Genomic DNA, 10,872 nt, shown 5'->3' with positions numbered 1-10,872 from the left:
TGCATCTCAGATTAAGGTCACAGCTTTAATACTATTCAGAATGATACATTTCTTTACACAGAGAAAAACTTAGCAACCCCCCCCCCCGCAATAATATCAATTGAATGCTGTCACTTCCATGTAAAACCTGGGCACGCAGTTTAATTCTCTCTCTATAGTCTTCCTACTCCACCAGTTTTTGCTTTGCTTCTCAGGTAACAGCTTCCTGCTTCTCTCATTCCTGTTTCAGATTTATTTCTGATAATGATAAGCAGTGGGAGTGGAAGACGTTTTCTTTTATTACATCTCCAAATACTAGTTCCCATACTTTTCAGTGTCTACAATGATTCGCCAAACCTGAGAAAGGAGCAACAACTTTTTTACTTGACAACTCTGTTATAAAATATAGTTATTAAATTTTGTGTAACCTTTCAAAATACTGAACAGTGTTATATTCGAGAAATGTGAATGAATTATAAACATTCTATTACTCAAGTCAATCTGACATGCATTACAATATATAATAAATTTATAGTTTTACTTTGTTTTACCTGCTTTAAAAAGTAGCAGGAATGTAAAATACTTTCTTCAGCACTGAACATATGCAATCACCATTGTATATTTAAAAAAACAACCCACTGATTATGATAGCTTAAATAGCCCCAAGTGTCCCTGAAGAGCTACTGTGTGCTGTGTAAAAGCTGAATAATCCTCCCCATGTCAGAAGGTGACTCTTCAGCTGTTCAGGATCGTGAGCTGATATGCTACCACTCGTAAAAAAAGATTCAAAACCCAAGAACATACATTTAGGTAAAGATCACTGCGATGGTATTGGAATTAATCTGCAAGAGCTGACAACACTGAAACCAATCTAGCAAGAATGATTCAAAGAACTGTAGCTTTTACTTAAAACCAAAACACAAAGAACACAGCAAATTCACACCAAAATAAGTTCAATGGGAATATGAAATTTTTACATCCTATTTGGCTCATTTTTCTTCTTTTACAAAGATAACTGGAAAAAAGGAATATGTTCAAACACACTTTCTATTTAAATACATACTGAATGCAGTATTCCTATAACACCAGAAGTGCAGTCTGTGCAAAAGTACTCCAAATCATTATTGCTCAGTGATCTGAATAAAATACTTTAACATATTTATGAAGGCACATTGATAGAAGAAAAGCTGTTTCAATCATCTGTGTTTGTTTTAATCATCGAAATAGGGGAATTCACTTTGGCCCCTGTGCTTAGAAAAATATGACTTTGACTTTCAAAATCGCATTAGCTTTAATATTTAGTCTCAGTATTTACATGGTAGTTTCTTCCCATTCAAGCTCCACATCACCTACAAAAGAAACAGATACATTACATTAACCTGCCTTGTAAACAAACAGTAACTAATGGCAGATAACTCTTTCGGCTGAATTTAAAAGATATTGCAGGGAAAAAAGTGGAAAGCTTGAGCAACGACTATTACCATGAGGGAGACTAAAGGGCAGCAAAATGCTAGAAAATTACACTTCTGAAGCCAAAAAATGCATGTCAAAGTATTTGTTTCTGCTTCTTAGTCTGGACAAGTCAATGCACCTGCTAGGAAAAAATAATATTTGAGACAATCTGTACCTCCTTACCTTCCATGGCATCCAGAGAGTCCATCTTTTGCAGTGCCGAATAATTTACAAAACATATGGGCTGACTACTTCCCTTGCTTGTCAACAGATCCAATACACATTGATGCAAAAATATATATTGCGCCTGTAAGATGTGAATTTAAAGATGCTTGATTAGAAGAAAAATGTAATTCCAATACCAAAAAACTTTTTAATTTTTTATATAACATTTAGATGTTCTCAAAGTAACTGCAGTTTAACTCAGCAACCTCAGCATTTCATATATGCCTGATGTGATTTCATTCATTATGAGGCATAATGCATTAAAATTTGTCAAAACATGTTAATTCTTATGCCCAGCAAGATATATGAAATTAGATGAATCACAACTGAGACTAATAGGCTGTTCCACAATTTTCTGTAAAGGTTTCTTCTACGAAAAGTTGTTTAATTACTTTTTGCCACTAGATTCAGACTGAAGAAACTGAACCACATGAATGTAATATTTAGATGAGAAAATCTCCCTCTTTCTAGCATAGAGAAAACCAGCAGGGTGCACTCAAATGCAAAAGTTCAAGTAAATCTACATGTTCTAGGAGCATGCACCATTGCTAAGAGCAAAAAGACACATTATTTTTAGTGATACTTCTTAGATTGTAGCATCATTTTTAACAGACTATAATGCAAAGAGTGGGCAACTAAAGTTAATCTGACACTTCCAAGGACATAAAGTAACTCTGGGTAATGATTGCTGAAAAGAGAGAAAAATTTAAAAAAGGCAATGTAAGAATGAAATAAAGAATGAAATAAAAGAATGAAAACAGACAGAAAGAAAATAAATGGATTAAGCATATCTTCACATAGGAGAAATACTGTGTATGTAGACGCAGAAAATGAGCCAGATCACAGATTCATTTGGGTTGGAAGGGGCCTCTTGAGATCACCTAGTGCAACTCCCACTGCTCAAGCTGGGTCAGCTAAAGCACGTTGCCCAGGACCTTGTCCAGACGGGTTTTGAACATCTCCACAGATGGAGATGACCAAAATAATTTTAATTTCCTTGACTTTTGCACGGATAAATACATTAGTGTACTTTTTCTGCTCAATAATTGCTATTTTGTTTCAGAACTGCCATCAGTTTTCAATTCAAGTGTCTCAGATTTATAAGAGAACTTTGTTTACATGGATATGTTTTAGGGTCACAGCTCCAGAGCCATGGGTAATTAAAACAGACTTTCACAGGCCCCTGGAGTACACAGTACCATTACACTTTTCAATAGCTTGCTTACTGAAGCAATAGCATGGCATTATTTCAAACTAGCCTTTGTACTTGTCTTGGCAAGATTATAAACTTTAACAGATCCACTGGACAAATATGGATTTCTAGAATGAAGGTCTTAAGTTTCAGTGGAGTTTAGATTGGCTGCTCCAATTCAGAAGGTTTCTGAATTTCAGAAGACTCTGAAAGCTCCATAATCTCTCGTGTTCATACAGCTACTTGTGAGCATGTAGCAATGAAAATCTTTCTGGGTTTGCCAGGGGAGAGTGAAGCAGGATACCTGGGGAATGTATGTGTGACAAATTATTTTCCCAGTTACAGTTAATGACATTCTTAATTATTTGAAAGTCTTTTTATGGTTGGAAGTGGGAGAGAGAATAAAAAAGTTCACTAAAGATTAGGTTATGCACTTCACCAGTAGTCCAAGGGCAGGCCTTGGTAATGTACAGGCCTCCAGGCAGAGTACCAGGATATTGAAATTATATCTACATCAGGGAATTAAAGTGTCCGGGTACATCGCCAGCCGGTGCAACTTGATCATCCAAACTACTTCAAATTGTTTGGATAGTCCCTCGCATAGTTTTGATCCACGTGAACCAGCACTATCTCAAATAATTTCCAGGTGTGTTTCAGGAGTTACTACAGACTATGGGTCAATCCCTATAGAGAACTTGGATGCAGCTGTCTTTTGTGAAGAGAGTGGTAACTGCAGAGGTGTTTAATTGCACAGATGTGGGCCATTCTGTGCCCATTGGCTACAGTAACAGAGAGTGACTCTGTTGGCAAAAGGAGAACTATTTTGAAGCTATAATCAAGCAAAAAACAGCTCTGAGAGCAACCAGGTTTTATTTATTTTACTCATAGATCTCACAGACAGTTTGACTGAGGGATCTCTAAACTGAGTTCTGGGAAGGAATTGCTCCTCTTCATATCTTCTGTGCTGATCACATAAAATCTGAATTATAGACTACTAAACAGTGTTTTATAACAGAACTGTCAGAATAGCTTGACTACTGAATCCGCCATAAAACTTTACAAGATTTCGTTCTCTTTGGGCAAGTTTTAGTGCTGATCTGCATTTTGTAGTCCTGCAAACATGAGCTAGAAATGGCCTGGACAGAGAACAACCTGTCTCAGGATTTTGCAGCTAGTATATAGATCAATACTTGATCTGTTTGGAAATCAGAACTATGAGACCATCGTTTTCTATTGCGTTTTGGCACATTTTTTTCTAGCCTCTGCCAAAATATGCAAATGAAGAAGTACGCAAAAATAATACACATTTTAAAAATGTACACTGATCTTATAAAATGTCTTACTGTTTTAAGATTTTATTTTGGGGGGCGTCCCTTTAATTTGTCTTCCAGCCTTTGCCTTATTTTCAGATGATTCTATTTCTAGTCAAAAGTGTAAAACAACAACCAAAAAAAGTATTTCCAGAATTCATCATCACAGGAAAGTCCTGGCAATTGTTTAGCTGCATCAAGACTTCAAAAGGAAAAATTGAAAGCAATTGGTAATCAGACAGCACCTTACAAGAAACAGCATGACACAGTATCACCAGAAGGTCTCAAAAAATCTGAAGTGCAGTTGCTGAAGAGAGGTTAACCTCGCTTTGTACATTCTGACACACTTTTCGTATATTCTGACATGATATAGAACAGCAGAATTGCATTCCTAATGGAACAAGTCTCCTTACACTAAAATCAGTTTGAATCCATCAGTCATGTGGAAGTTCATCCTGAAACTGCTCGCCCGTACTCAAAGGCTTCAGGCAGCAGCCTTGGGTTAGATCTGGCCTACAGGAGACTTACGGCCAGAAGCCTTATGCAAATAGAGCTGGATTTCCATTCCACTGGGTGTTTAGGATTAGCTTTAAATTCTGCTATCCTTTAAAAATACCCAGATCTCCAGGTACAGCAGAGGTCTTCCTTACTAGCTGGTCATCACTAACTTATATCCATACTCAATAAGTCTGCCAGAAATGCACCTTTTTAGACCCAAACCCCACCATTGCCTTGATTTTGCAAACTCTGAAGTCTGTGCTTAATTCTATCCATATGTGTTATTTTATTTGAAGCAATTTAAAAAGAATCAAGGAATCATTAATGAGGTCAAAGGTAAGTGAATATTGAAAAGTTTGGAGGACCTTGCTACATATACATACACAAAAAAATACGGTTAAGTAGTAAATAAAGTCAAATTAAGTAGTGCACGAGCAAATCCATTTTTTATTTAACAACTGTTCTCCACCCAAAACTGGAAATGAACTTTCCCAAAGTCTGAGAAATTATGATTTAGGTTCTAAACACTAAATACCTCAGCAGTCTTTTCAGCACTTGTCAAGACTTTGCTGGCCAAATATACTTAAATAGACAAAAAGAATACATTTGCACAATGCTTGAAATCCAAATAAAAGCAGGATTTGGTAGAAAATGTATTAGGCGGATGATTGTTATGAGTTTTCTAGTCTTGTTTTGTAGGAGATCAGATGACTAACTTTTTAACAACAGGAAAACAGAATAGATAAATATATAAATCTTACCAGATTCTGTACCATACACATTCTTTCACTTCTTAACTCAGCTACGAGTCCATAGATATCCACAAAATCATGGTCATTTACATGTTGGGTTAAATGGTCAAGTGCAATATAAACACCTGTTCTTCCAACACCAGCACTGCAAACATAATATACAAGATAAAATAAAGTTTTTATGTTAATTTTTTTAGTATAAAATATTTTCTTAGAATATTCTGGTTAAATTAAGTTTATTGTGAATAGAAAACTTTGGAAAAAAATCAATCTTTTTCAGTATTTACTTTTGTGTGTGTGTGTCTCCTTGCTGAATGGGATCAAGTGAAATCTAGATTTGAGCCACGTTCTGATTTTGATTTTACAAGGGGTTGCATGGGACAAATGAGATATAATTAAACCAAACCTGTATAAGTGGAAAAATGGTCCCACAGCTTTTCTGTGAATTTTCTGGAGCTCACTAATTCAAAGAAAAAAAAATCACAAGATTTTGTGAAATCACACCTGGATTCTGTGATGCTTTTGGTATTTGAGACAAAACAACATGGGATCTAGCAAAACATTGAAAAGAAAACACTTTTAAAAGGAGGATGTGTGTGCAAGGCATGCTGGTAGCTAGTGTTGTTTTATTTCAAGGTTTGAAAACAAATAGGATTTTCTCAAAATCACTATCAGACTTCTCTGCAATTAGTGTAATAAATGCAGAGTATATCACTGCAGATAATCAGGAATTGTATAGAAAAACTCTCTTGAACCTGCAAGATCTAATGAGCAGAAAGTAATGAATAAGCTTTCTGGATATGAGAACACATACTGCTGCTTTATAACACCGGGAATTTGAGCACAGGTGGCGTATCTGGCCCATGCTGGCCCCTTTATGTATCTGTGTTGTGAAAAGGGGACAGGATTCATTGCAGAGGGGCCCCAGAGCACAGAAGCATCCTCAAAACATGAAGACCATGTAGTTCTCTCCTGTAACAGTCTCTCTGGCCCCTGCAGTAGAGGGAAATGTCAAACTGCCAATGACAATGATATCAAATAAAATGAGGCTTTATCACCCATTGTGGGTGGCACCTGTAGGACACTGAGGACAAACAGAAAGGGCTCCCATGCATGATAACTGGACAGTTAGGGAAGAGATTTGTGGCACCAAACCCAGCTTTTCCTTCCGCATATTCCCAGACTCACACTGAGTGAGAATGAGGCAAAGAATCAATCGCAGGCCTCTGAGATGGCTATTTTGGAGCCTGCCCACTCATTTGGTGGGAACGCTGACCTGCATACGAAATTCAGACACACTCACCACCTTCCTGAAGACTTAGCCTTCCCCACACACTTACTCTTTGAAATAGCTGTTTAAGAGTGTTGAGTATGAAATCAATGGGAACTATGACAGCTGAACACCTCTAACCACCATACCATTTATTTAAGAGCCTAAATATAGATTTTAGCTGTTTACAGGCATCCAAGCTTGAAATCTCGCATATGCAAACCCTTATTCCTATTTGTCATTGTCTGTGGCTCCCAAATAGTTTCTTCCTCTTGATATGTGGCATGTACATTTTAAATACAATTTTTAATACTTATTTCTTAAGAAGAGCTATAATTATAATAGAAGTAATTAAAACCAACACGTCAGTTGCTATTCCTCTTCTTACGATAAAGAGGAAAATTGAGATAAATCCAGCAATACCTTACGGTAATTGTTGAAGTAACTATTTCACTGACATTACCTCAATGGGATTTCCAAGAACGGAAGATCAGACACACTTTGGCATTTTACGTCCTAGAAAGGACTATGGGCACTGCTAGAGAAACCTTCACTGCTGTCCATACTAGAGCCATACCTGTGCACTCAGTTTTCATCGTTCTTCTTCTGGCAACTTCCCTGAGAATTAATATGCGCTTCAAATTATAAGATACTAAATAATGATTTGGTGAATATGCTTACCTGCAGTGAACCACCATCGGTGTATTATCATGTGCTCGACTTGCACGGATAAGTTTTACAAAATGGATAATTGGTGCAGTAGTTTCAGGGACTCCATGTTCTGGCCAAGAAGTAAAGTTACACTGCCGCACCATCATGCAGTCTCCATGCTGAAAAATATAAAATAAGGCAGTTTTTGCAGAAGAAATGTGACAGAAGATCCAGTAAGCTACATGTAAACTTCTCAGCAATTTCACGTAAAAAAGAAAGGTAGAATAGCCTAATAATTATAAGATGTACTTGTGCCAAGGGATAATTTGTTGCGCACAGATCTTACGGCAGGTTTTTTGAGAGAGATGGCATCAAGTCCATCTTTCAGGAAGTACTAATGACTTCAGCAGTCACTCTCCACTTGACTTCAGTCACTGTATCAATGTAATTTGTAGATTACAGGTTGAAGTTTCTATAGCTCATTTAGAAGTTTAGTGAACTGGGCTGACAAACTTATTTAGGGAAAAGCAACCATTCTAAGACTGATCTAATGTAGTCGAGGCAAACACACATATGCTGGTAAACACAAACATATTTTCTAAGTGTTTGATGTCCTCTCAATCAGAGCAGCAGCAATAGTAACTCAAAGAAAAGAGCTGGTTATGATCTGATATCTAAATTAACTATGAAGGACATAAGAATAAAAGCACAGGATCATGCCAAAGGCCTGTCTAGACCAATATCCTGTTTCCAACAGTAGTCAAGGGAAGTTCATAGGGAAAATTATAAAACATGACAACAATGTATCTGTAGTTCCACAGAATATCCTTTCCATTCCTAATAGTTTGTTACTTATGAACTGCCTCAGTCAGAGATGGTATCTTGAAATTTAATAGTACTTGTCAGAATTTTCTTATACTAATTTCTCCAGATCTTATGAAGTCCTGTAAGTTTTTGGCATTCACAATATCTTGCACCAAGGAGTACCACAGTTTAATCAACTGCTGTGTAATGAACCAGTTCCAACTTTTTAATTTATTTTTAAACAACCACTTGCTCTTTTCATATTGCAAGAAACACTGAACAACTGTGAACAATTATGTGTAGCAACTACTTTGGGTCTATGTTTTTAAAATTGATCAACATAAAACCAAAAGAGAAGTGACCTTGGATGCAATATGGCAATAACTGTGAATGATTTCCCTCACATATGCTTTTTACCTTCACTGGAAGATCATCAAGAATCCATCCATTTGTGAATGGACGATGAAGTACAATCTTAAAGCCAGCAATATGGCACATTTAATGACATGCTTATAAAGGACATAGCTTCTTGTGCAGGGTAGTTCAGCTATAGTAAATGGATCACTTAGTCAATTCAGGTTATGTTTTCTTTTCTTTTCTTTTCAGCCTCACCCCGGTGAACATAGGTGACCGCATTTTGCTGGCATGCATTTTTACTCTAAATAGTCCCTTTTCCAGTCTTGTTTACTTTATGTCTTATTTTAGCTTAAAAAAGTTTATCTTCTCTCACTCATTTTAAAATGTTGAATCGTCCGGTACTATGTGCACAACATATCCTTACGGGGTGACCCCTGAGACAATCCCCTAACTGCTGTGTTCCTTTTGTGGCATGTACATGCCACAGGATGGTAATGCATGTATTTGGATAGCCGAGTTCAGGTCCTAGGATCTGGCTGCACCGCATACAACACAGGTCAATGTCGGGAGTGCAAGAAGGCTGACTTCACCTTGGGTCATTATGCCCAGATTGCTTTCTGAGCCCACCTGCTGGTCTGACTTAACGCTGGGTGATAATTTTTCCAAAGAGTGGAAACTATAGTTGTGGATCGTGACAAAGATGAACATCTATGCTGTACTTCCCACCCCCCTTCCCAGCACAAAGAGTGGGAGTAATACTGATGATTCTCATTTATATTGAATGAATCTCCTGGGGGTGGAGGCCAATACAACTGGTGGTACAATGAAAAACAGCTGCACTGCACCAGAGAATCTTGCCCTTTAATCTGAGAGGGATACATTCAAAGGGATTTGTCTGATCCCAGAATGGTTAGGATTAATCCTTTCTAGAAGAGACAACTGAGGTGTCCAAATAGAAACTTCACCTCCCACCAGACCAGAGGTTCAGTAACCTTGATAGGCCCTTCATAGCATGTCAGCCACATATCTGAGCAATTTGTGACAGAAACTGGAGAAAATTCTCAGAAAAAAACCCCAACACCCAGGAATGAAAACAAAATGCAGGAAAAGCAGGCAGTACAATGCATATGCATTAAAAGAGTAAAAGAATAATACTGAGGGATAGTTGGGTGGGATGGAGCACATCTGGTGTTCTTTGAGGTGTTGGATGGGTTTTATTAAATCAGCTTCCAGTTCTGGCTTACCCTTTCAATTTTTAGATCTCTGATGGTCCAGTCTATTTGAATATCTTCCATCAATTTAGTAATCACTATATCCCCAAACACTGTAACTGGTTTATTATCTTCTGGCCAGTACTGATGACATCTTATCTGCAGGGAGATGATTACTGATTAACAATGATCATATTATAATCTTGACAGAAGCTACATACAGAATTTCCAATTATATCAAATGCTGTTAATTGGTACACTGGCAACTTACCCGTCCTTTTTCAAAACATTGTGTAAGCATCACAAGTGTTTTTGCTCTCGTCTCCCACACCATTCTCCAGAAATCGCCCACTGTTCCTGGTAATGGACCCTGAGTTGCAATAAACTCATTTGGACATAAATAACCCTAAGAAAAAGAAAATATTTAATACATAATGGCTGGCAAGGAAAAAAACAGTTTGCATGTGACTCATGGTTGTGCCTGTAGCTATCATGCCTAAGGCTAGAACCTTGTCAGACATACTAAACGAATTGGCATAGGCCTGGCTGACCATTGCATGGCAGATGGCCTTGGAAACCTAAGGAAGTAATGGTATTTTTTCCACTGTGCAGATCAGTTATGAACCAATGCTCTAATAAAGTTTGGGAAATGCCATCCTAATAGAAATGCATTTGGCAGAGAAATTACAGGGACAGCAGGTCAGTAATTCCCATTTAAAAATATCTAAGCCTTCATATCTGTAGATCCAGCCAGAGGCCACCAAGAACTGTGTCAGGAGGAGGCCAACAAAGTAGAATTAAATAGGGCTAAGGAGCAGCGGAGCCAGGGAAACAACTAAGGAATGGTCTGAGAGCTAGTGCAAGCTATACACCACACTGATGACCTTGTCCTTCCAGTGATCGTCAGGGATCTGCTGTAACTTAGGGATGGAGCTTACTCAAACAAATGATCTCTGATAAAAGGTCTTTGAGAAACCTACTGTAGGGGTTGACTTCTATTTTAGTGTTGGCTTCTGCCGTTTAGTTCATTTATAAATTAATGTAAAACCTGTGGGGAAGGAAGTTTGTTGAAAAAAACCTGTGTAAATGTTGTCGGTGCATGGGTTCTCATGGATCTGTTTCCTCAAAGAAACTAAGCGTACCCGACAGGAACTCTTATGTACTACAGAAA

General features: G+C 37.6%; 1 protein-coding gene across 4 annotated transcripts in view; it reads right to left on the bottom strand.

Moving 5' to 3' along the window:
• Window positions 1-863: 863 nt before the first annotated feature.
• PTPRQ (protein tyrosine phosphatase receptor type Q) overlaps window positions 864-10,872 on the bottom strand; it is a 148,854-nt gene continuing 138,845 nt past the window's right edge. For all 4 annotated transcript variants that reach the window (XM_076333599.1, XM_076333610.1, XM_076333619.1 and 1 more), the window contains 6 exons: window positions 9,973-10,107; window positions 9,735-9,860; window positions 7,360-7,508; window positions 5,418-5,553; window positions 1,615-1,738; window positions 864-1,328 (listed from right to left, as the gene is read on the bottom strand). In XM_076333599.1, coding sequence (XP_076189714.1) covers window positions 1,291-1,328; window positions 1,615-1,738; window positions 5,418-5,553; window positions 7,360-7,508; window positions 9,735-9,860; window positions 9,973-10,107 — 708 coding nt within the window. In that variant the 3' untranslated portion in view covers window positions 864-1,290. The remainder of the gene's footprint in view (window positions 1,329-1,614; window positions 1,739-5,417; window positions 5,554-7,359; window positions 7,509-9,734; window positions 9,861-9,972; window positions 10,108-10,872) is intronic.

The sequence above is a fragment of the Aptenodytes patagonicus genome, chromosome 1 (genome assembly GCF_965638725.1).
Source record: "Aptenodytes patagonicus chromosome 1, bAptPat1.pri.cur, whole genome shotgun sequence".
Taxonomy (NCBI): domain Eukaryota; kingdom Metazoa; phylum Chordata; class Aves; order Sphenisciformes; family Spheniscidae; genus Aptenodytes; species Aptenodytes patagonicus.
The sequence above is the reverse complement of the archived record's forward strand: the minus strand, read 5'-3'. Positions and strand labels throughout refer to the sequence as shown.